At 43.7% G+C, this 27,122-nt stretch overlaps 1 protein-coding gene and 1 long non-coding RNA gene across 2 annotated transcripts; both read right to left on the bottom strand.

Annotated features, from left to right (window-relative positions):
* Positions 1–5,088: 5,088 nt before the first annotated feature.
* LOC122466235 lies at positions 5,089–26,193 on the bottom strand. The gene is made up of 3 exons (XR_006291601.1): positions 26,123–26,193; positions 10,478–10,540; positions 5,089–6,003 (listed from the first exon to the last, which is right to left on the bottom strand). It is a non-coding gene; the product is annotated as an uncharacterized LOC122466235 (long non-coding RNA).
* LOC102930603 (potassium channel subfamily K member 9) lies at positions 6,661–7,953 on the bottom strand. Its single transcript, XM_007069400.2, has one exon. The coding sequence runs from the start codon at positions 7,403–7,405 to the stop codon at positions 6,707–6,709; it is 699 nt and encodes a 232-aa protein (XP_007069462.2). The 5' UTR covers positions 7,406–7,953; the 3' UTR covers positions 6,661–6,706.
* Positions 26,194–27,122: the final 929 nt, after the last annotated feature.

Consider the following 27,122-nt stretch of genomic DNA (forward strand, 5'->3'; position numbering starts at 1 on the left):
TCTCCCACTCCAAAGAAAACAAAGAGGTCAAATGACCTTTCAACCCGATCCTTCTTTTTTTCTGAGACATTAAGAAAAACATTCTGAAAACAATGAGTTTTCATGCTAATTGTCCCTCCCCGACCTCCTAGCTCCTGCCAAAAGCAACATTTCAATGGCCATGGAGTGTGGGGGTTGAGAGCAAATGAATGAGCAAGGGAACACTGGCTTTCACACATCAATGACTACACTGTCAACCAGACCCATGGAGACTCAAGGTGAGGGAGTCAAGCACACAGACTATTACTGACTGACTTTTACTGAAGCGGGTACCTGAGATATTGTAATCAAAGTGGGCTGTTGAAAACCTTTGTCAACAGCATTCAAACTGATAGGTCAAAGGGTAAGAAAAAGGGCTACATAGAGGTAAAGTGCAATTTCAAACTCAGCCCATCTGCTCTGCACTAATAATTACCAAACATCTATTCACATGGCTAGTGGAAATCTTCACAGATGAGATCTGTCCAAACCTAGGTCTATAATGATTTTGGTGACAATGTATTATTATTTGTCTGTATTACCGTGGTGCTTAGGAGCCCCAGTCATGGAGCAGGACCCCATTGTGATAGGCTCTGTAAAACACAGAACAAAAAGACAGTCCTTGCCCCAAGGAGCTTACAGTCTAAATTGGTGAGAGGACTGGTTTAAAAATAACGGAATGTGACAAAAAGTGGTGCTTTTCTATGGAAAAGGCTTCCTGGGCATTTAGCACCACTGTTTTCTTGCATTAGGAGCTGGAGTAGATCCGCTGTAACATGTTTCCAGAGGCAAAAGGAATCAAGGTGTTTCAGACTGAATTCACTCTAGCATCTGAATCATGTTCTACAGGGAAATCTTTTGGAATATTTCTCTGCAGTAATAGCACTGAGGTCTTCTAAGAGAGGTCTCCCCCTTTCACTTCCCAGGAAATGATTCCAACCTTCCAGCCCAATGGTCTACTCATATCCTGAACCATGCAGGGAACAAGAATATTCCTGACCCTGACACTAACTGGTTCTGTGATCTTGGGCAAGTTCCTGAGGCCTTCTCTGCATTAGAGAATTTTTACAAAAAATCCACTGTTGCTCATGTTGGTGCAGCTGGTGTTAGCAAGGTTTGGAGCTCCTATGTAGACAGGTTTGTGGCTCCAACAGCTGTTTTTGGTATTCTGCTGCTGAAGCTGGAGAGCTATCTGCATTAGGGCTTTTAACCTTGCTAACTCTGGAGCAGTTTCACCATTTTTGTAAAAATTCTCCAGTTTTAGACAGCTCCTTACCCTCTGGGTCTGCTTCCCCATCTGTAAAATATGGATAATAACACTTATGCAGCTTTGTAAAGTGCTTTGAGATCACTGGATGAAAGATGCTGTGAATGGTCTATAAGTGCAACATAACAGTAACTTGCTGTGGCTCCACTGAGACTTAAGCTATGCCTATATTTTCTCTTTTTCATTGTCAGTGGTGCTAGCAAGTACAAGGAAAGAACAGAACAGTTTCTACACTTCTTTGGAACCACAATGTAAAAGCAGTGACCCTGGGAACCTACCTCATAATTCCCAATAAGCACATGAGTGGGTTTAGGTACTGGGTGGGAGCGGGGGAGGAGGTTAAGAAGGTTAAATAAACAATTCCTCTGGGACCTTTTTGTTACCTTTGGGATTTATTACTACTATGCAGTAGGCGTTTCTAAGGCAAAGTGCAATTTTGTGGTTCTTCATCAAGACTCACATTCAGTATATAAAAAAGGAACTCAGAGCTGAGCTTTTGTTGAGCAATGTTCAGTTCATTAAGCAATGAGTCAGCCTTGGTTTTGTGGTAGAGGATTCGGCTTTTCCTTAAAGGTGGGATCAAGATGCCCATTTCACCATAATTTACCTCTCATCTATGCCACATTACAAAATTCATATTTACCTTCATCCCACATAAACCCGAGAATCTCTTACTTTTGTTAGTCTAAATTATTTATGTTAGAAATGCTGAATCATGACTTTGAGGTTAGATAAAATGGTATTGAGGGTTAAAGTAAAAATTATTCCCACATTACTGTAAGATCCCTGTACTATTATTTTCCTTGTGTCTTTATGTGTTATGTTTTGAATAGGGTTTAAGGGGTGCATTGATCTTGGTCCTCTGCATAGGGGTGAATTCCACCCTCAGTGAATTGAATGCTTGTAGACGGTGCTTGTTTAACAGTCTTTGGAATGGAGGTCTTTGGTAGACAACAAGAACCATATTGGGCCATAGTTCAAGCTTCCCACACATAGTCCTACCAATGTGCCAGCACCCTGTTACAGAGTGACCGCCTCTCAGAGTGAGAAAGTAGTGACTCTCTTAAGTCCATTCAATCTTTGGCCTTATAGAGACTACAAATAAGGGGACAAATTGTAGTACTCTGACAAGGGCACCTGTCAGCCTAGTGATGGAAGAACCTCAGATGAGTCAGAGGTTCAATTCAGCTAAGCACCGCAATTTTGAAAGCATATCTGAAGCTTATTCTGACAGTCTGAATGTCCTGGTTTGCAAAAGTGGGCTAGAAATCTCATGAGAAAAATCTTTCTCGAGACTTCTAGTATTTCTGGCTTTTTTATCCAGCCAGAAATACTAGACGAACAGCCGTTCTCACTGTATTTTGGTACTTTGGCTTCCAGCAAGAAACCAGGTGTGCAGAGGCAGCAGTGAACATGAAAACTAAAACTTTATCATAATTTTTGAACCTCACAAAAGGTTCAGTTTGAGGTGAAGGTTAGGGTTAGTCTTACTTTTCAGAAGCAATTCATTTATTGTCCACAAAGAACTGGACTTAGACCATCAACTCATTTCACATATTCCAAATCACAGCCATAACATAATAATTAAGTTAGATCATTACCAGCCTGGTGAGATTAGAATGAGTGATCCAGCGCAAAAGGTCTATTTCCTATCACCAATCACCTGAGCCACCTGTGTTTTTCATTTTCACGTTGTCCTAAATTTGATCTCTGGCATCCTTTCTGTGTAATGAACTAGAGTCTCATCTCAACACACTCAGGCTGTCACTGCAGCCAGCTAGGCATTCTGACCACATTCAATGTTCTGTCAAATCAAGTAAGTAAAATGAATATATGCAACTAGATTCCAAAGTGATGTGTAAGGTGGTGCAAACTACATGTCAGTAAGTGGGTACAAGTGGGAGAATGGGAGTCTAACTAAATGTAAGGTCGACCTCTTACTAAAACGTAGTGGGGATTTTTGGTTGGCCATCTCCCAGTACCAAAAGAAAGGGGAAGGGTTGATGGGAGACCAGGACCTGAGACTGACAGTCCCCAGGGATAATGGAGAGAGGCCAACACTCCAGGTCAGCCTGATTGACAGGGTGGGCCGACTAATGAGGGAGTCAGGAGGCCAGGGGTCCCATCCTCCATGTGGGCTGGAGCCAGGGGTAAAAGTAAGTCCAGTGACTTACTGGTACACTGGGGCCAGCTCTGGCTGCTGGAAGGGGCGGGGCCTTGGGCAGAAGGGGGTGGGGCTGAGGGGGTCAGAGCCATCCCCAGCACACCCTGTAAGGTAAGTGCTCCCCCTCCCGCACTGGGGTAGCAGCAGCAGCCTGGGGCTCCGGGGGCTATTTAAAGGGCCCAGGGCTCCCCTGCTTCTACTGCCCCAGTCCTTTAATTAGCCGCCGGAGCCCTGGGGAAGCGGCGGGGCTCCAGCGGCTATTTAAAGAACTGGGGCGGCAGAGGCAGCTGGAGCCCTGGCCCTTTAAATAGCCCCTGGAGCCCCCGCTACCCCAGGGTTCTGGGGGCCATTTAGAGGGCCTGCGGCTCCCCTGCTTCTACCGCCCCGGTCCTTTAAATAGCCCCTGGAGCCCTGGAGTAGTGGCAGCGGTGCTCCAGCAGCTATTTAAAGGGCTGGGACGGTAGAAGCAGGGGAGCCCCGGGCCCTTTAAATAGCCACTGGAGCCCTGCAGCCGCTACCCCAGGGCTCCAGCAGCGGGGCTCTGGAGGCATTTTAAAGGGCCTGGGGCTCCAGCCACTGCTGGGAGCCCCAGGCCCTTTAAATTGCCCCCTGGGGAAGCCAGGCTGCCCCAGTACGGTGCACTGGCTCTTGCCGGTACGCCGTACCGGGGCATACCAGCTTACTTTCACCTCTGGCTGGAGCTGCCTCGGCCAGAGTGGGGCTGAGCTAAGGAGAGAGCAGGAGCCTGGGCTGAGCTGGGGAGCAGAGCTGCGCCAGCCAGAGCCAGAAGGAGCAGCCCAGGGGGCTGGAGGCAGAGCAGCAATAGTGCTGAGGCAGAGTGGAGCTGGGGCTGGAGCTGGTGTGAGCAGCTCAGAAGAGCGAGGGGGAACGATGGGCAGTGGGCCCAGCGCAGGGAGACGCCCCAGCCAAGAGGCCTTGCAGGCCAACCTTGGAGGGGGATTGTAACTGTGGAGGAGGGATGGGGGCCCTGATGCTGGGAAGAGGGGCCCTGCCACCTAGAGACTGAAGGCGTGTGGCCACCGCCAGACTAAGTGTCTGACCCACAGCATCCCTGCAACACAACCAGGGCCTGGACAGGAGGCCTGGGACGTGTGAGGAACAGGCTGTCAACTTCCCTTACATTCCAGAGATGCTGGTTGTGATGTCCCATGCCACAGAACTGGGTTATGTGTTTTCCTTTAACCATTCCCATTTTTTCCTTATTTTTTAAATTGATTGCTGTTTAATAAAGCGTATTTGCTTGAACTATATGTAATGCCCAGTGGGTCAGGGAAGCATTCAGAGTGGAGAGAGCACTATGGAGTGGGAACACCCTAGACCCTGACCTAAGTGACCTTGACGAGATTGGGAGTCTAGCCCCCCAGGAATCCTGGGCCCAGCCTTGTCGGGGTTAGGATGACTCTTCCACACAGGAGAGTGAAAGAGGAGTCCTCGAGGTCAGGCAGGCCTCTAGGTAAAGGAGTGGGAGCGAAGACTCTGATCCTTTCACTAGCTAATTCCACCAAGGTAGTGTATAATCCAGGAAAGTTCCGCACAACAGCGGGACCAATCTGCCACTTACATAATTCTACATTTTTGTAACTTAAATGCTGATGGGCTGAAAGACAGAGGTGCATCAGGAAAAGGAACATGCAGGAGGATAGGATTTAACTTATATTTTGTTACACTTTCTACCAACTTTAAAATCCCTTACACCCTCTTAATGATGTGCAAGTTATATCACCTCACACATCACCTCTGACCTTGGCCCCTTGTTTCATGGTTTGTCACAGATGCTTAAGATCTACTAGTACCTGAACAGAGATAAATGAGGACCATATGGAGGCATTTGATTGGACTCTAGTCCACACAACCTTCCAAAAAATTTCTCATCTTAATGAAAATGGAACATGAAAAATGAATACAAACGTTCAGTTCTAAATTGGCATGAGGCTCAGAGAACACAGAACAGGCCCAATTACCTTTAGCAGTAGCTATCTTCAAAAGGGCAATTTCAGACATTAATATGCCAATGGAAATTTTAGGTGTGGGGCATTTTACTGTAAAACCAACATTTCTTAAAGAATAAATTGAGTCACCAAGTGTCAGACGGCCTGGAAACCACAGACAGAAGTGCTGCTCCTGACCTTCAGCTGACGCTTGGACCTTCTTGCTGGTGCTGCAATGCCCTTTTCTCTGAGTAAGTTCATAGCCCTGAGCTTTTAATAAGATGGTTTCCATCTTAGTGTATCTCTGCTTCAGTTAGACAACATATAATGCACTAAAAGAGGCAGATGCGTGCAGTTAATTACAGTGTAATGAGTAAACAAACCATTTTTTCCAGCTTTATCCATGGTCACTCAGCCTTAGATGGGACTCCAGTTTCCAGCTAAAGGGGCTCTTGTTCTAGTCTCTAGCCTAGAGGAGATAGTGACGAGGCTTGTTCCTTGAAGCAGAACACAGTTGCAAAACAAGTGAGCAGACTGTGTATAAGGCATGTAGAATTATATGTTGTGATGACTTTTTCAAGAGGATAGTATAACTTCAGATGCACCTGAAAGTGTATTAAACTTCATTAATTGTTACTATCAATTATAATATCTTACATTTCTGTTGGCCTTGTCTTGAAAGCATCTCAAAGTTCCTAACAAAAGTTATTTATAAACATGAATTAATTAAGGCTCAGCACATGTCTAAAGTAGGGTTTTTTATCCCCATTTTACAGATGGGGAAAATGAGACAGAGAGAGGTTACAGTGAGTGACTTGCCCAAGGACATGCTGCAAGTCACTGACGCAGCCAGGGGTAGAACCCAATTTTCCAGTCTGTCTCATATTGTTCTTGTAATGATACATCATGTGTTTAACCACAGTAACTGTGTTAAGACATGAGGAGTTTAAATGGGGGTGGGAAAGGAACAGCATAGCAGGAGAGTCTGCTTGTGTGTGAGAGAAGCCCACAGGGATGCTGAAAAGCCTCTGATTTACTCAGGGAAGGTGAATTTTACAGTTTGTAAACAGATCTGCATTTTACACCTCTTCCCACACTGCCATGCCCCTGTCCCCACCATCTTCATGGATGAAACATGGTAGTATTCGTATTTCAGAGACATAGCCATATGACAGGCCTCAATTTAGATTAGCTGTAAGGCGAGACCCTGGAGTACGGGACTCTGCAATTGCACTTTTTTTTTCATCAGTTAATGACTTCAGTAGCAGAATACAGTTCAGAGTAAAAATTCCCAAAGAGCATGCACATTTAGATGGATTTCCTCTGCAGGCGGTGGTGTTCCCTGCCGCTGGGGCTGTTGGACGATAAAGTGCTCCCAGGGGAGGAGAAACCAGTGGGATCCCTCATGCTCAGAGAGACCTCATCGATTTTGTAAGAAATGGAATTATAGTAAACGGGATTGGTGTGGCAGCTGAGGGTCTCTGGATGGGAGGGGGCAGGGCTCTCACACAGCCGCGGTCTGTAGCACAAACACGTGCAGAAGGAAGGGACTCTGGCGGTGGAGTCTGAAGAGTGGCGTCTTGGTCTATCAGCGTCTTCCTGCATCAGTGGGATGAGGTTCATTTGACTTGTCCTGTCTTCTATGGATAGAAAAATAGCATCTCTGATCTTACTGTCTTCCTTAGCTTTCAGGTGGATGTTGTTCCTGACTCTCCTCAGGGATGCCCTCTCTTCTGCATCCCGCCTCTCATCTTCCAAGTTCATAGTCAAAAACCTAAGGACAACTAAGTTTAGGAAAGCACCAATCACAGACAAACCGACCAAGATGTACATGAAGCTGAAAGCCTCATACGGTGGCTTCTTCTGCAAAGCTTCGTTTTTCTGCAGAGCTACAAAGTCCCCAAACCCAACAGTGGTCAGGGTTATGAAGCAGTAATAGTAAGTGTGGAAGAAGGTCCAGCCTTCAAAATAAGAGAAGGCAGCTGCTCCAACACACAGTGTCCCCATGCAAGACAGGAAGCCTGCAAGGCAGTCATATAGTCAATCTCCTTATTTCCAAGGCTTTATCATGAGGAGGTCAGCGCATTCTCTGCCATTCTGCATTTGAGACTTTGTCTTGATGTTAGTGAGTGAGTGGATAAGCACTCTCACCACCACCTTGAAAACAACACTGCAAGTATGCAGATAGACATTAGCCCATTGCTGAGACAGAACCAATGGTGGGATGAGGATTGTGTGCATATGGACAGTGACCTTTGAGCTGAACCAGGGCTCTGAAGTGGGAGTACACAATCAAAGAAGCAGGAGCCTTTGAGTCCAGGGTTAGTGCCACAATTCAGTGGAGAAAGGGACAAATCTAAAAGCACAATTAGAAAACTGCACTTTCTGACTGTCTCTACAAAGTGCTCTGCCATTCCCAACTGTGCTGGGGTGGAGGTGAATTTACAGTGCAGTGGGAGCACTAACACAGTTAATGTTTAACATTATTATTACCTCATCTTCCAGGGGCTCCTTTTAAACATAACAATTGACAACAGGCTCCTGACAGTTTGGAGGAGACCGACCTCAGCCCTAAGACTATGATGAACATGATTTCCCCTCCCCCTCTGTTTTGATTTTCTGCTCTGTTACCCCAGAGCCTTGGCTGGCCATGACCCCTGGCTGCTTTTTCTGTAATTACCAGCTCCTGCCAGATTTACTGTGGAAGTTAATGTCTGTTCCAGCCAAGTCAGCCCGCACTGTTACATTCTATGAGACTGTAACCCTTTCATTACAGGCAGCAGTAAAATATATGAAGTAATAAAGCTTCTAAAGGCCTTTGCAGAAGGTTTTATACTATCTGATGAGGATGTTGAGTTAACACTGTCGCTCCTCACATGAGCTTTCCCTGTGTAGCTGTGTGTTGAGGATTCTGGCCTGAGGATTTTCTAGTCCTGAAAAGCACACACAGTAAGTGCGGATGAGCGGGGAGAAAGGAAATCTCATGGAGATCTTGAAAAATCTTCAGTTTCTCCCAGTCTGTGAAATTCCTGCGGGTCTTTTCCCTAATCAATTAACATTCTTCAGGTTTGTCCTCCAAACCTGTAGGGTTTTTATAGGGAATTTTTTTTAAAAATAACCCAAGAAGTATGCCATGCTAAAAATGGTGAGACTCAAGCTCCAATGGACCTCCAGCAGAAGCAAATGCCAGAATTTATGCACAGCCATTAGGAACACCTCTCTCTGGCCCCACACATTTTGCCTTAGGTCTAGTTAATCAAGGCAACCCATGGATTGCAACTATTGCAACATTGCACAGGCTTTTAAACAGGTTTGTATAAGATTAAACAAGATTATACATGCTTGATTTTAGCCAAAAGTCCAAATGGATTCCAAACAAAGGCTAGATTCTGATCTCAGATACATTGGAGTAAATCTCCAGTCAATAGAGTTACTCCATATTTACAGTAGTGTAAGCTGAGAATCAGACTCAAGGCCTATACTTATGCTCCTACCATTGCTGCCAGCAATGGAGCAGAACCAATGACAGCTGTAGAGAGAAATGTAAAAAAACAAAAACAACCCCCAAACCCTAACATAGACACAACCTGGGAGACAAAGGGATCACTGAAGTACTGGCTTTAGTCTGATCTGTTACAAGGGAAAGAGAGAGACACTATGAATTGTCCACACAGTTTTGTACCACATCAGTGACAAACTTTTCACCTTAGTGCTACAGATTGAGCACAGCTCATGGCAACTAGCGCATTGTTGGGAAAAACTAGCACTCTGCTTTTCAATGAGGCAATCAGAACTGACTTTGGCAGTTTGTGGGGCTTTGTGGAAAACTGGAATCCTGAGCTCACTGGAAGGATTGGGGTATGGGCTTCTTCCATATGGCAGGCTTGTGAATTGCCAAGACAGCACAAGGGCATGGGGTCCCAAGTGGTAGTCTGATTTTTTGGTGCTTAAAACTGCCATGTAAATCAGAGCACTACAGATAAACTCTTTCCTTACCATCACATCCTTGAAATTAAGGAAATATGTCTGTGGGGTTGATGTGAATTTTACAAGTGCCAGACTGCAACCTGATATGGATGATGGTGATGTCACAGATTCTGAGCGAAATCTTCTTTTGTCATTCTTTGTTGTTTTTTCCCTCACACACAAGGAGGGAAATATGTATATCTCAGTCAAGGTGACTTATTTCTGATTTAGGAACTCAAACAGAGAAAGAACAAATATAAGGCCTCCATGGAGGAGGATGAGAGAGAGATATCAAGAGATCACAGTGACTTCACCTGTAATATTCTGATCCAGAACACAGGTGGATGCTCCCCCTGCCCAGCCAGAAATATCTCTGAACAGCACAGGGGCAGAATAAGAGATCCTGTTGCAGTACGTGGTGCAGGGGAGTGTCAAGGGCAATCCTGAGGCTGACGGGGATATCGATAATGCTCTCTGTCTTCTGGGTATTTTGAACCAGTGTCCCATAGGTGGGTATGAGGAACTACCATAAGCTAGTGTAGCCCTTGAGGCTGTTCTAGCTTATGTGGTGGCCAGGTAGACCTAGAATTGGAGGGTGCAGATGCTGTGCCCCCAGCCTGCACTGCTCAGGAGGGTGCAGGTCAGACTCAAGCTTGCTGCAGCATAACTGAAACACAAAATGGCAGTTACCTTTCAGATATCCCTGTAGCAGGCAGAGAATTGGCTCTCAGTTTAAGGTGGCAGTACATGAAACCCAGAATGGCAACAACTCCTGAACAGTTCCAAAGATGCATACGTCTCTTTACCCAAGCTAGTGAGGCTTGAAGTATTACATGCAATATCACACACACACACAGGTGCACCATGTCCCAGTTATACTTTGGATGCCAGATAGCCTGAATCATAAGGATCTGTGAATAGATGTGGGATGGCATCATGGCACACAACCGTGTGCGACAAAAATGGAAAGACACTTTGGGCTGGTGAGCATCACAGACTGGATAATGAACATGGTCATACCCTCCATCAACCTGCAGGATTCACTGAAGTTTCTACAGAAGGAATCATTTTAAACCATATGTATGAAGAAACATACCATAGGCCTTACCGTACCTGAACAGACCATTGGTCCAGTTAGTCTGGTGTCTTGCCTCCTATAAAGACTTAAACCAGGTGCTACAAAGAAGGAGAAAAATCCCACAATGTATTCAGTCAGTAATGCACATCTGTATTATTTGGGAGGGGAACTCTGTTCTAAACACCTCAAGTTATGTCCTGATACATGTTTTAAAAGATTATTATTTTCCCCATCCAGCCATTATAATCTGTTATGTAAATACCATATTTAATGGAGATGGGCCCAAACCAAACCACAGAAATTGGAGGAGATTGGAATCTGACTCTAGACCCAGAGATGCATTTCATATCTGGATCCAGTCTCAGTTTCATGAGAGGAAAGCTGGTTCAGTGTTTAGGTACTAGCCTAGGACTTGTGAAACACACGTTAAGTTCCCTGCTCGGCTATGGACTTTTTGAGTGACTTTGGACTTAGGCTGTTTCTCATTTTGATGGAAATCAGATGAAGTTAAGAGCCTAAATACTTTTGAGGATCCGAGCCTTAGCTCCCCATCTGTAAAATGGATATAATAGTATTTCCCAACCTTATAAGGGTGTAGGGAGGATGAATACATTAAAGATTGTGAGGTGCTCAGATACTACCATACTGGGATAGATATTACAGACCCAACCTAAGCGGATCAAAACACCATCAGATTGGAGGGAGGGGAGAACTTGAAAACTAGATCCAAATTTTACAGGTTGGGCTCCTCTCAGATATTCAAACAATTTAAAACCTTGAGGTATGGGTTGGAGGTGTGGAAAAAAACTTATCAAAAGAGCAAATGAACTTTCTCAGTTTACACATCGGTGTCATTATATAGCTTTAAAGGGACATTTTCAACCTACATTTAAGGCCTAAACTTCTTGGTGTCCTTTTAAGTGCTCTGAGATACAAGGAGAAGTGGGGGAGAGGGGTCTCTGGCAAGCGCTGGAGAGGGAGATATTCCTGTCAGCTGGTTGCTTTATTATATGGGCTGTGATTTGCTGCTGGATTTGTTTGGGCTGAGGGTTGGCTGTGGTTTTGTGAGTGTGTGTGTGTGTGTGTGTGTGTTGTAGCAACTGTTAAAGTACCTAAGGCTGGGAACTGGGGTTTTTTGTGTATCTAAAGCTAAATACATTAATAAAATAAGTTCATGGAATGTGTTACTGTTAGAACAGTAGAGTAACTTTGTACTGTTTTAATAATCAACAGTTATCAGTATGTACAGAGCTTATTATTAGCTATTATGTGCACTGGAGATTTTGTGTAATTATATAGTCTACACTACAGTAAATACAGTGAGCTGTCTGTGAATTAGGCTATGTTTCTTCCTTATGGAGATATAGGCTTAAAATTGACCCAGCCACAGAACAAAAGCTTTGTCAGAATGAAAGAGTTTTGAAGTTTATGATATTAGTTTTGATTCAGACCCGAGTTCTCATGTTGATTTGGGAAGTGTGTTCACTTTGGGCCTCTCCCTGTAACTCTATAAACAGAGGCAGTAACTTGGACTGGAAGCACTAAAAGTGATTTAAGAGATTCAACCTGAGATTCCAGGCAAGCAGCACCTCCTTCTGTTTGGTGTGGGGGCTTTTTTCCCCTCCTCCATATGAGTTGCTTTTTCCCCCTTTTTTTCTTTGCATGCAAAATACTTTAAGACTATTCTCTGAGACAGTCTCTCTCTCTGTTAAAAGAAAAAAGAAAACCCCCTCTCCAGATGGACAGCTGCTCCCTGCTTCTTTTGATGTAGCTTATCTGTCAGGCCAGTGCTCTCTTGCTCTCTGTCCCATCTCCCCCTGAGGCAGTTTTCCATAGAGGTCTCAGGGGAGCTTTGTCTCTCACATGTGTTTAAAAAGAAATGTGGGGCTGGCACAATGGCTCCACAGCTTGACCTTCGCCCTTCGGTGTTATGAGGGCCATAAAGCTCAAGTCCCTAGTAACAGTGCTGGTGACCAGAGCAGTTCTGTACATAGACAGAGCTCCTTGGCAGAAAGTTGTTTAAAAATAATTTAAGGAGGAAAATAAAAGGTTGTACAAAGTAAGCAATGTCTTTTATTGTCTAATTTGGCATTACGTCCCTGTGTGGCCAGAGGCAGATGGCTTAGTGGCATAGCACCAGCTTTGAAACACATAGGGCCTGATTCTCCTCTCATTTATACAAGCACAAATCAGAAGTATCTCCAACTAAGTTACATTAATATAACTAAAAAGAGAATCAGACCTTTAAAAATCCATAAGCCACAAGTTAGATTGTAAGCTCCTTGGGCTGGGACCATCTTTTTGTTCTGTGTGTACAGCCCCTGGATCATGACTAGGGCTCCTAGGTAGTTTGGTAATATAAATAATAATAATCATCCTAGAACTGTTAATTCAAACCCTAGCCTTCCAAAGCAGATAAATTGAGAACCAGGTGGTGTGGTCAGAAATAAGAACTGTTACGTTTTCCCATTTATAAAACAGACTAGGCGACTTTTATTTCAGATTAAGAAAAGTAAAAAACAAGAAAGCACAAATATAAAGTCTTCATGAGAGAGAAAGAGAGAGAATAAGAAAACATAGAGGCTCCTTCTGTAACACGTGTATTTTGGACCAGAAGCAAAAAAACAAAAACTGCAAGCAGGGAAAATATTTTTCCTTCAAGGTGCAACACACAGAAAACAGAATGACAGCATCTCCTTCCATCTCCATAGCCTCATATAACATGAGTTCCTTTTGCTTGAAAATGAGATGCTGTCTTCATTGCATGGACATTAAGTAAAACTTCATCTTCAAAAGTGGAGCAGGAATTGTGTATAGTAATTTCATTTGTCTGCATTTGCCTGACTTGTGTATGCAGTCATGCCATATTCGGGTGCACATGTGCTCTTATTTTCTGGATGAAAGCCTCCTCTTTCTGTTTAGAAGGTGTAGCCCTAAAGATACCAGGACATTTTCACTAAGAATAGAGGCCTACACTGGTGCCTTTGGCTAAAAATTCCCCTAATAGCAGGGCATTCTCAGCTGGCATAAAGCCAGTGCATCTGGCTCACATGCCAATTGTCCCCACCCCACCATGGCATATGGAATGAGAGAGCAAGTAAAGAATAGCAGAGGGACTTTTCCTCAAGTGCTGATCCTTAGCTGGGGCATAGTCTCTAACAGAATCCTATGGCTGGCATAAGCGAGAACCACCTAGCGGTTACTTTAACTCATGCCAGAGCTAGGGCCAAAGTAGATCAGTCCACAGAAACAGCGAGTTTTAACCAGCTTCCTGATGAGCTCAACACTCGTATTCCACTGCTCCTGCACCAAGCAGACCTCAGAAGCAGGAAAGAATCAAGCCCTTTTGCTGTCATTTTACTCATAACATTTGACTCTAGTTTATAACAGATGATCCTAATTATTATTCCCTCTGCCCAGGGCTAGCAGACAACTCTCCCTTATAACAACTGACCCCAGTAATCCCCTGGCTGCTGTGAGCTAGCTGATATAGTTAACTATGGGGTTTAGCTGTTGGGATTAACAATTCTTTCCTTGCTTAAGGCTATTAGATAACTAACTATGGGAGCAGAAGGATGATTGAGTGGCTAAAGCACAGGACTGGGAATCAGAAGATCTGAATTCCATACCTGGCTCTGCCACAGATTTACTGTCTGTGACCTCAAGCAACTTATTTAACCTCTCTCTAGCTTATTTTCCTCATCTGGACAATCAGATGATAATAACAAATATCTACTTCAAATGGGTGTTGTAAAGATGCATTAACTGATGTATGTAAAGTGGTTTGAGATCTTCAAATGGAAGATACTGTATTTCCCACTTATACAACAGCTGAGAATTGTGCTTCGTTGAAACTGCTCACCCCACAGAAATTGCTTCTCTTCTAAGATAGTGGTTTCACTGCCTCTGTACTAGCCCTTGAGGCTGCATTACCACTAAAGGGTAATCTCACAAACTCTCCATTTACACTTTATAACCTCCATGTAGGCTGCAGAGTAACAGATGCAGCCTGAGAAGAAACCACACACCACAGACCTGCAGGTGCATGTGGGCCCTAGCGGGGAAGAATATTAACTATTTCCTGGTAATAGGAACAGAGAGTCTCTAGCACAGATGAAATTATCTATTGCTGTCTCCAATACATACTCTGAGCAAGAAAATGTGGGAGGCTACGGTCCAGTCAAATACAAAATCTACATTCAGCTAGCCCTGAGAGTCTGTTCTGTGACAAAAGGCAGAAAGAAGATCCAGGGCCTGATTCTCATTCACACCAACCTGATGAATTTACACACTTACATACCCTAAAACATCAATGTAGCATGCAAGGTTTTAGCCATCTAACTCCCACTACTGTTAGGTTAGCACTTTATGTGCTGAGGTTGTGATTACCACCTGTCGCAAATTTTTCAGGATGACTCCAGTTTTAATAAGGTGATTCTATGTCTTACACACAGAGCTTAAGAGAGATTTGCAGATCACAAAATCACTTTTGATCTCCAAGACATATGGGAACTAGAGTTAGGAGAATAATTCCTAATGGATACTTTATCAGAAGAATTTAACATTTTTTCTGTTGGAAAATCATCTATGAGCACACAATGATTTTCTCTAGTTTATTCATTAATTATAATAAGTGTCTGAAATTAAATGTGTGACTGGTCACATAAATTACATGGTACGGCTAGATGAATGTAACTCAATCAGATTTCCAGTGTGAATGTTTGCAGAAAGTGAATTTTAAATTGATTTCCCTCAAATATTTTCCTGAATTCCCTTAAATGTGCTGTTTCTGCAATCATCTTTGCCAATAAACTTGTTTGCTAGAATATTAGTGAGAAGCAAACACAGAAGGGGAGTAAACAGAGTGAATTCTTTTACAAACAATGAATATTTGTGGACTTTCTTTGAGTATTGGCACAGCTATAGCAGCAACATTGCAACACAATACGTGGATGCATTAGCATGATGTTACACTAAAGTAACAACACAGGACATTGCGACATCATGCTGTAAATGTCATGATGTGGTGGCAGTTGAGTTTATTTCACTAGGCACACTCAAAACCCTGTCTGTAGTACTCACAACAAGGATGGTGTTTCAGTGGATGGCCTAGGATGACTTCAGCTAGATCCTGGATTTTACTATGATAATCAGTGATGGTGGATGATCCTTAAAAGTTCGGTGATTTGGTTCACAAAAATACCCAGCAGGTTCAATACTTAGCCAAACTTCTAGCTGAACCATGTGGATCGATAAAACTGGGTTGGAAATCTCATAAGAACAGGCTTTGCACCAGTTTCCAGTTCCTTCCTGCTTGAGTGGAGCTGAAATACTGGTTCCATGAAAACAGCCTCTCATGATATTGACCCTTCCATTTTTAATTCTTCTGAAAAGCTGGAACTGCAGACCTGCTTAGTACGGAAATATAATTTTAGAAAAAAATTACCCATCATTTCTGAATTGGAAAAAAATGTGGGTGGTTAGATTTGGCCCAAATTTGGGCAAAGTTTTGGGTTGGTTCTTAACAGAAGTTGCATTTAATCTCATTTTTCTTTGCATAGATCAAATATAAATGCGATTTCATATTTTTTTGTTTAGTTGTTTGGCATATTGGTCAAAACTTGTCTTTGCTAGGGCTTCCACCACCACTATCACTAATGGAGCTGAAAATGTAGTAGCAAATGCAGGAATTTTTAGGGAGAAAATGTTTGTGTAGATTAATTCAGTTTCAATGACCATTCGGTACGTGATCTCTCCATTAGGACAGTCAATAACCACCTAATTGTCAATTAGTGGCAGCTGTGACAGATTTTTGGGACATGGACATCTATCCACTGAATGGATATCAGAAAACTCATATCACCAAAGAACTGAACAACCATCAGACGCTAAAATCCTTATGATCAACACTATACAGAGCTAGACTTAAATAGGCAACCCAGTGGTAAAAAAATTCTACTAACCCATTACCAGTCTACTGAGCCAGCAATTCCCACAACGTGGGCGGCCTTAACAAATATAGGAGTATATAAGGCCCAGTACATACATTTTTGTTTCTCAGGAAGCCTAGATTTCATGGACTCTGAATTTCTGCACTACAATTTTTTTATTCTGCCTCCTTATTTTTTAGTCGTACATTTTAAGGGGCAGGGGAAGAGAAGAAAACACCACTGGTAGGATTTCTGGCTGGGCTTTCATTTCCTCTTTCTTGTTTGTCACTTGGTGGTTCTTTAACAAGAGAAAAAAAAAATATATATATATATATATATATATATTATGTGGGGGGCAGGGGAAAAAGAGAGCAGCTGCACCTCCTTCTTTCCAATGAATGTTCTCCTGTACTTCAACTTCTTCACCTTTTGGTAACACTGAACTCCTGAAAATTTAGAGCACTCTCCCTTTAAGAGGGGCTGCTCTCTGCCCAGCTGTTGACTTGCCTGAAGGTGAGACCTCTGCTTAAATTCATGGCTCCAGCTGTCAAAAGCAAAGAAAAGCAGCTTTTCCTTGGCGGCTTTCTGCTTTGGGTAGAGTTTGACATCTTCCTCAGTCAGCAGAATTTAATCAGCATCGAGTACCCACAGCCTCTCAGCTTCTCCACAGCTCAGCTATGGGGGGGAGAGGAAGGGGAATCTTGCTAATAGAAAAAGGGGATAGTCCAAGCACAATATGTATAAACAGATACAGACATGAACATGATCTAAAGCACGTTGCTGTCTAGAGATAGTCCCATTATGCCCTTTGATTTAAGAATTGCTGCTACCATTAGCTATAAGGGAACACTCCCACTTGCTTATGGAGGAAATTCTTTCCTTGCTAAGGTTTTGCCATGGCTTCATTACTTACTCTCAGCTTCTCATGAACCACAGCTGTAATTTGCAGTTGACAATGATACTGATTGCAAAAGAAAGCTGATGAAATGTGCATAGGGATATGGTTCCCCACATATAGATGAACAAGTGAACCAACTTCAGCAATCAGTAACAGGAATACCTTGTTTGCAACCTACCTAAATATTAGATGGAAAGAAGCCCCTCTCCTATTAATTCTCACTCATATCTCAGTGAATCAAATAATCCAACCCAGTGCACAGAGTTATGAACAACTGGAAAACATTCACATTGCACCTCAAGCCCACAGAGACTTGGGCCCAAGAGTAGATGGATTATAAACTGCAGCCTGTGCTCAAAACAGCTTGGTATACATAAGCTAAGGTTGCTTACACAGGTGAAAGCTCTCAAGACTTCTTCCCCACATCTAGTCTTGATTCTCCCTCCCTGCAAGCAAGCCCCAAAATCCCACAAAGAGAACTAAGGTAAGAAAGGAGGCAGTTAGCAGTAAGAGAGAAGTTGATTATGGGGTGGCATGATAGTTCCTCTTAGAGGTTTCAGTTCTGTGCTGTATGTAACTATTGTGACTGTTTTCTGTGTACTACACTGTATAATTTCTAAGGAGTCTGCTTGCCTGCTTTCTGTGAGACCCTTGAGTTTGAGGAGCAGTTTCTATTCCAGATGGCTATTGTTATGGAGTGAGGCATGAACACAGTGCTCTCTCAAAGAGACTTTACTTTCATTCTTTCTTGTTTTATTGATTTCCTTTGTGTAAAATAAGAATGTCTTCTTATTAAAATATCTATTTATTCTTATGTTTAGAAAAACAAACTCCAGCAATTCCAAGTATCTGTTTCACTTCCAACACCTGCAGCTTGTTTATCCTTTCCTGACAATTGTTATGCCAATTGTGGAGAATGAAGCAGTTGTTTTTATTCTTTTTAGAAATATCATGTGCATCCCAGTTTAACTGTTTGATATTATTCTGCCTGACTGCATGTGTTTAAAGCACAGATGACTGTTAGAGGGAAATAAATCAATAACGATAAAGATAAGGGACTGGCAGAGAGACTCAAAGGTACTTAAGGAAACAGTGGGGATACCATTAATTGGGAAATGTCCACAAGCTTGGCTCCAAACAGGCTAACAGGTTAATTTTCCTCAGGCCTGAACCTAGGATCAAAGGTGCACTAAGGGTTAGATTCCAAAGGGATTTAGGTACCTAAGTCCAAAATTTAGATCCTCAGAACTCCCACTCAGCTTCTGCCTAACCCTATAGGTACCTAAATTTCTGCTGATTGAGTCCTGTAGGTGCCTAAAAATCTGACTTGGGCATGCACACTTAAGACCTGACACCCAGGCACTTAGCTCACACCTAAGCCTTGGCAGGATCCTCAACTAGGCATTACCCTGCCTATCTTGCTTGCAGGAACTGAGCAAATAGGTGTTCTTACAGGTAGCCTAATAGATCAAACCCTGCACAAAACACGGCTCCAGGAGGGTAACCTAGTATTTAGAACATTCTCCCAGACTGTGGGAGAGCCAGGTTCAAATCCCAACTCCATCTGATTTGGACTTACATCTTCCAACTCTCAGGAGAGTGCTTTAAACACTGGGCTATGGGATATTCTGGAGTGGGGGGTGTCTCAATCTGTTGAAGCTGTTCCATATTGCATAAATAGTCATTGGAAATTGGGCTTGAGTATCTTACATCATAGGTGAGTGACAAACCACTGAGCTAAAGAGTCATTCTTGCTCTTTCTCTGGCCCTTTCAGGGGTGTCTCATATTGGGAGAGAGGTTATAAACCCAATCCATATATATGCCAAATGTCCACCCTTTAGAAGGGCCATTCTTTATACCTTAGCAAGCTGTTGATCATTTTCCTCACTCTTTGCCTCCAAAAAAATCTCTCATAGATCAGTGTATTTCAATGAAGTTACATTCTTATTTCCCTCCTCAAACCTTTCTATGGCGTCCCAATGTTAACAGGTACTGTATGGACCCCCTATAACATCTGGGGTCTCCTCTCCTCCAATAATATCTCTCATATGTAAATAGATTATTGAGAACATCTGTTGTCAGGAGCAATTATTTGTATAATGTTATACATTATATTACTCCACGCTGCCTGAATAATAATTGCAAATAATATATCTGTTGACATTTTCTGTCAGCTATTGAATTAATAATAAGTGAATACATATTTCCATTATCCATTAAACTCCATGGATGGTCAAATAATATTTGTCAAATAAATTATTAGCAAACTTTCCCTTTTGTCAAAGCTATTATCTATGAACAAGTATTTTAATGATTCAAATAATCCTTCATAACCAGAAGGGGTATAAACATATTTTTAAAAAAATGAGAGCTGAGAGTCTGAAACACTGTTCCGTGGCAAGTGGTGAATTCCATGGCAAGTACCATGCTTATGGAACTACAGAATACATAGGAACCTCCCTAGAAAAAACCTCCCAAATAATTATGCTAGGTTGAGGGGTAGATGGAGATTGCTGATACTGATTTTATGTCAGAGCCAGTTGAAAATTGTCCACAAACAAACAGTTGCCAAAAGTTTCAGTTGTGCAAAAGATTTTAGTTGAACATTCGAATTATTTTGACCAACTCTATTTTATCTGTCTAAAGCCCTGGGTGAATCTCTGGTACTTCCTCACAACTCCCATTGTGCCTGACCCCGAGAACACAAGGGGCAGCATGAAGGCTCATTATTATTAGGAGCTTCAGTAATTCTGCAACTACTAGGAGCCCTAGTTGTGGACCAGGACCCCTCTCTACTAGGTGCTGTACAACCACAGAACAACAACAACAACAACAACAAAAGTCCCTGTCCCAAAGAGCTCCCTCCCTTACACACACCCACACAGGAGCTGGGCACAATCTCACCTTTAGATTGCAAACAACTTGGGCTTTGTTGTCTTCTGTGCTTTGTACAGTGCCAAGCACACTGTCAACTCTTACCTCCTACTTACTTTTATTTCAATCCACAACTTAGGTTGTGCACTTTGCTGAATGCAAAAGAGTCTTTGGCAGTCTTTAAAATGTTCATATAGTATACAATAGAGTGTGGAGAGGGATATTTGAGCCCAGATTGGGGTTGGCCTTGCGTTGTGAGAAGCCACATGCAGTCTCCACCCAGTGCAACCCTGAGCCAACAGCTAGGCATAACCCCCTCTAGAATTTCTGAGCACAAGGAGAGTGAAAGACTAGCATTGCCCAGAGAGACAGTTGCCCAAAGGCGCGGGGTGAGGGTAGAGCTGAGCTGGCACTGGGAGTCTGGCAGGCTCCCATGTTCTGGTATGCACTCCTTTTGGAATCCTCACTGTGTCCACCAGAATGTCTTTAAGGGTGGTCGCTGGTGTAGAGCGTCTCCACAGCCACCTCAACACAGGCTGTGGCGAAATAACGACAGTATTGCCCGTAATGGGAGGTGTACGAAGCAGCACACTAATATATCGAGAAAAGTTGTTGGTTTACTTTGTAAGAAATTTTCATTCTTTTTACCACACGCACTAACTGTGGTAAATCCTACTTGATTTCCTGAAACTTGCAGTGTTAGGATGAATCGGGGATATTTGTGTGTGTTTGAAGCCAAGATCCCTGCTTCATTCTACCTATGGGCAGATGCCAGAAGATAATTTTTTTGGACATTGTAGCATGTTCAGGAGCAAACTGATATTTTTACAGCGAAACACATTTAGTGTACCACCTGGGATTTATCTGTTCCTTAACAGGAACTAAAAAGCTCTGCACATGCTTCATTTTCTCTAATCATTTTCTCCAGGTCCCACCTCAGGAGGGTGGAAGACCACGAGTGTCGAGGAAGCCCCCCCGCTCTGGGCCCAGGCTAGCCTGAACACTTCTCCCTTCTGAAGGCTGCTGTGTTATACCTTGTGTTTGCTTTTGTTTTGTTGCATAGTTTTGCTTTATCTTTTTTGGTGATTCTTTGTAAGTGTTACACAAATAAAATTCTCTCCTAAAAATAAATAAATAAATTTAAAAAACTCCAGGTCCCACTGCTGAACAGTAATATGGACAGGGATTTAACAGCTTCAGAGAAGCTGTTTTCAAAACTGGTGTGGAATAGGCACACCACATTTACAAAGAAGAAGAGCTCTTCGTTGCGCTCACGACTACCTTCGAAGCGAGCCTACAGCACAGCTCTATAACAGGTGTAGCATGATTTAAAAATTATGCCCCGGAGAACAATGTGTACTCCTTGAGCCTGATTTAAAATTGTGTTAAACTAGGAGTGTAGAGGCAGGCCCAAAATCTAACTATCAAAAGCTGAGAAAATTCTCTCTCACACTCACACACATTCTGATACATTAGTCACTACTACAATTCTCATAGGCCATGTCTTCACCACTAAAAAAGAGCATGTTCTTTATCTCAGGTTAACTAATGCACGTGAGCTACCATGACATAAAAACACAGTGAAGACAAGGCACTTCAGTTTTACTGTGAGAGAAATTAGGCAAGGTCAGCCCTAGGCAGGGGTATAGGGGATGACCTCACCTAATTTACCTCACAGAAAAAAACTAAATTGCCTGTTCTTCACTGTGATTTTTACCGCACAATAGCTCAGAGTAACCAGCAACTGTAAGATTAAAAAACACACCTTTTTAACAGGTGAAGGCAAGGGCACAGAAAGACATGCCCTCTTGCAGACATACATCTATAGAGACACTCTTGGCAACACACCATTGTTGCACACAGACCTCTTAGACCCCACAGGGCCATCACTTTAAAATGCAGAGGGCTAGCCAGTGCTGTTCTGTTTGTCTCTCCCCCCCAAGCCCACCCCCACCCCGGTTTTTGCTGCAGGGTGTGCCAGCACTTGTCTTGGCAGGAGCCAGCCTTGCGCAGTAAAACTAAAGAAGCTTCCAGTGTGTTCGTGACTCACACAGTCTTTAGCAGCCCTCCTCTCCCCTTGCTCCAGCAGACAAAGAGAAACAAACCTACATTGATACATGCTGGGAACATCCACACCTCCCTTCACAAAATGGCATGGTCTGGGCTTCTGTAAATCAGGGCCTTGTCAAAATTATGCATGCATATATCACACAGAGTGAGGAGCATACACACCAGCATTCACATTAAAAATAACAGAGCATTTTTACTGAGTACAGGCTTGTATTACAGTTTGGAAAGGACATTCAGATTCAGTGTTGAAAAGTAGCAAGTGCCAGGCTGACAGTCCTGGAGACTGAAATCCTTTAGTTGTGCACAGAGCAGGTAAAACAGCAGCGTGAGCATCTTGATACAGCCCTGCCAATGTGCCTCAACCTTTTGGTGTGTTTGTTCTCTCTGTCCAGTCAATCTGTCCTTTTCTGTAGAGACTGCCAGCCAAAAGATGCACCATTGATGGTGATTGTGTGACATGGCCACCTGCCCACTAGAAATCACCCTATGAACCTTTGATTTTCCACAAAGGCTACCAATCATCTGTCATATAGTGAAGAATCAATTTTCTGCCACTGCTAATCTTTTCTGGATTACAACCAGTGACCTAGATGTTAAAGGCTCCCTATTCCATCACCAGTCCCCAGAGTGAACCTGTCCTGCTCTCTAAATAAATGAACAACTGAGTAAACAGGAAGATTTTATTGCCTTTATACACAAACATCTACAGACTTTAATTTCTGCCTCTTATCAGCCCCACTTGAGAAAGATGACAACCAGGCTCCTTCACCCCAAGACTTTAGCTATCACGTGTGGGAAATCTTTGTCCATAAGTTAGCGTACGGACCTTCTACCATCCCTCTTTAGTTCATGAGCCTTGGAAACTAAATGCCTGCCCTTGCCTCCCTGTGTCTACTGGATTTTTATCTCCTGCACAAAAAAGGCAAGACCAAGGCAAATCGCTCGCACAGAAATAAGGAGTCTCGGATCTGTGGCTCATTCTAGAGCAGCATAGGAGCCATTATGGAGGTAGGGATCAATGGAGTGCAGTGTGCTCCAGACGTGCCTCCAATATGTCCCCTATTCTAGAGCATCTGGTATGGAACCAACTAGAAAAGAATCAGTTGCAGACAAGCGATATAGTATGTGCCCTGGGACTAGACAAATCCAAAAGGGAAGTCTCAGAGAATGTGTGCACAACCCTGTAAAACTTGCAGAATAAACCCCCAGCATATATGAAAACCACACAGTTAATACACATAGATGTGCTGTCAGTCCCCACAGTATTGCATCAGAGGGGATGGGATGTTTTAAGGTTGGAATGGGAAGAGTTTGAAGAACAGTGATACACAAGGAGTTGCCTTTCCTCCATGAAGGGGCAGGGAGGTGTTATCATTTCTACATTAATCACTTGCACCTCCAACCTGCCTAGATCCCCTGAAAAGAAACAGCAAAGAAAACACCAGCTGCTGCAGCTTCTACTCCTCCTTCGGCACCCTGCAGCCTCCCCCCGCCCCCCCGGGACTGTGTTTATTTTTACAGCTAGTGAATCAGCCAGAGGCTTGCTCCCTGCAACAAGATCATCTGAGAACAAGCTGTAGTTTGTATGGCCCCTGAAACATTGGGTTTGTTTTCTAGTTTATGATCAACAGCAAAATACGTAGCTGAGAAAAGTGAGAGAAATCTTTTGTCACCCAGAGAGATGGGACTTTCATTCCACACCAGACACACAGAGGGATTTCCCCAGCCTGCTCCAAGAAAGCATTTCAGCCTTTCACTCAGGACTGTAATGTTCATGTAAGAAATGAATTTAGTCTCCACATAGATTGTAAGCTCATTGAGCACGGACCATCTTTTATATATGTTTGTACAGCACCGAGCACAATGGGACCTCAATCCTTACTGGTTTCAGAGTAACAGCCGTGTTAGTCTGTATTCGCAAAAAGAAAAGGAGTACTTGTGGCACCTTAGAGACTAACCAATTTATTTGAGCATGAGCTTTCGTGAGCTACAGCTCACTTCATCGGCTGCACCTTACTGGGGTTTCTAGAAGCTACTGTCATATAAACAATAATAATGTTCAGTCACTCACAGGCATCTGTACAGTTCTCCTCCAGTGGGCCCCACTGCTTCTTAACCCAATGGAAGGACTATTTTCTTTTTGAGTAAAAAAAGAGATTCACTTGTCTTGCTCATTCAGTCACTCCTCCACCCTGCTCTCCTGGTAGTCACCCCTTCCTACCCTCAGAGGAAGTGAGCACCTTTTTCTGGGATAAGAGAAATTCAGTCTCATTCAGCCACATTTATTCAGTCACAGGCTCTCCAACATGGCTACATGAACTGACTCTAAACCTGAGGGACAATCAGTGACAAGTATTACAGTCTGCTCCATTAAAGAACACTTGCCCAGAAGAGAGACTAAAGGGAGTTCTCATTTCCTCTTTGTCTGCTTCACAGTTAGGAAAAAGCATCAGAGGGGAATGGAGAGAGACAAGACAGGGAATGCAGCAAAGAAAGACTATTAGGAAAGAAGGGGGTGATGGATGGGTGAGGGAGAGAGAGACAGGTCACTTGCTGGAGGATTCTCTGCTCCTTGAAGTCTTTAAACCATGATTTGAGGACTTCAGTAGCTCAGACATAGATGAGAGGTTTATTGCAGGAGTGGGTGGGTGAGATTCGGTGGCCTGCTTTGTGCAGGAGGTAAGACTAGATGATCATAATGGTCCCTTCTGACCTTAATATCTATGAATCTGGGAGGAGGGAAGACGGGATGAGCGAAGATAAGGAAAGGAAACAGTACAGAAGAGCAGTGGCACCCGCAGCTGTAATGCATGGTGGGGGGGGTCAGTGACTTCAGGTGCTCCTGGGCATGCTCCGCCCCCTCAGGTATGGCTGTATGGGAATTTAGGGATGGGAGTGACACTGCAGCTGACTGGGCTAGGCTGGAAGGTGGGAGTTGAGCGTGGCATGGACGCAACGGGTGAGCCAGCATCTGGGCCAGCATCTGCAGCAGGGATGGCTCCACAGGGATTTGGTGCCTGGGATTTGCCTGGCTCCCCCTGCTCTGGGCTCAGTGGCAGCAGGAACAATTCCGCTCTCACAACAGGAATCTGAAGAATACTGCTTCTCTTCCAGGACTGCGCATGGTAAGTGCACCTTTAAAGTTTCATTTGTATTTGAACGTTATTAGTATCTAGTATTAATGTATTATACATTTTTCCTGATTGCTGACATTAAATTACAAATTGTTTTTATTATCTTTCTTTTAATTTTTTTAATTGCCTGTTCTGCCGCTAACTGTAAGATTTTTAAAAAAGTGTATGTGTAGACACCATGCTAAGTCACAGCGAAAGTGGTTCAGTTGTGGGCACCATGTGAAAAATTGATCGAGGCTCCCTTACGGAAGAGACGGGAAAGAGGGGAGGGGAGAGACAGAAGAAAGCACAAGGAAAACAAAAGAGAATAGATAAAGGGAGAACGTGACAAAATCTTTCTTGCCAAAAACAGCACCTTGTATCAGTAGAGAAGTTTTTTGCATCTACAAATCTAATTCAGGCATCCGGATGGGGTATGAGCAATAAGGAAGCCCAAGTCCTTGACCAAATGTGGAGGGGAAAAAAAGAGGACAAAAGGCAGATGAGAAGGAAAGGATTCTATTTCTGAAATCTACCCTGGGACAACTCTGCCATGTTTCATCCAAGTGTGGGACATAAAAATCTCCAGCAAATTTAGCATCTTCCGCTGGAACAATTTCTTCCTCTCTTTATCGCCTCGTCATTCAGGCAGCTGCAGTGGTAGTTCCAGTGTCAACAGCTCCTGGGCTTTGCTAATGGAGGCTTTCCAATCAAAGGCTTAAAGCTGACTACAACATTCTGACTAAATAACATACCTCCAACATTTCAAATTGGTAAAGCCAGAGAAGTCTTACCTCTGCTGCATGGGAGGCCCAGCCGGTGTGAGGGTCAGGTGCATGCTACCCCTGGAGTGTGGAAGGCTCTGGGTGGTGTATCATGATCAGTGGAACTAGAGCCAGAAGGCCCATGTTTCCTGGAGGGACTATTATTGACAGGACACCAGTGGAAACAGGGACTGTCTGGAAGCAATTCAGCCACCTGGACAGGAGGATGGTGAGGGTTTGATAAAGTGCCATTTGTTCAGCTTCCCCTGCATTCAGGCTCACACAAACACGGTGGCAGCATCTGAACAGTGAGTTCATTTGCAGTGCAGCACCTGTCAGTGGGAGCCAGGGAACTCTATATGAAGTCCCCGGAGCCCTGGATTTTGCGAACAGAAACCTAGCCCAGTGATGGACCAGTAGAAGGAGGAATTTGAGCTGTTCGCAGGCCTGCCCATGAAGGACGACACAGCAGGAATGTAAAATTGTTGTTTGGCCTCACTGGGGAACAAGGCAGAGCAGTCTGCAGCACTGTGAAACTCACCCCTGCCTCACAGTAGTACAGTTCTAGGAGCCCTGGGGGCGTATTGCTCACCAAAGCAGAATGAAACTGGAGTGACACAGGCTTTTCACTAGAGACCAATCTGAAGGGGTGGGGAAAGACCCCTTATGTTACTGCCTTACACACACTGGCTGCTACATGCAATTTTGGGAACTTGAGAGACTTCTCAACTCAGGACCGGATAGTCTGGCACTTGGGATCACTACCCTCGGGTGCAGCTGCTGTGAGAAGGTGGTGTCACATTAGACAAATGCTTAGACAAGAAAGCCCTAGGTGATAGAACACCCCCAGGAGTACATAGAGGGAGATAACAGCAAAGGAGAGCAGGTGGCCAGGGTTCCATATCCATAGTGAGATGCATTTATTGTGGGAGACAGCAGGTAAAGGAGAAGTACCCCACACTATGACAGTATCGCAAGGAATGTGGCAAATCATTTTAGCAGAGTGTACAAGAGCAGAACCAGCTCTCAA

The sequence above is a fragment of the Chelonia mydas genome, chromosome 6, assembly GCF_015237465.2.
Source record: "Chelonia mydas isolate rCheMyd1 chromosome 6, rCheMyd1.pri.v2, whole genome shotgun sequence".
Lineage (NCBI taxonomy): Eukaryota > Metazoa > Chordata > Testudines > Cheloniidae > Chelonia > Chelonia mydas.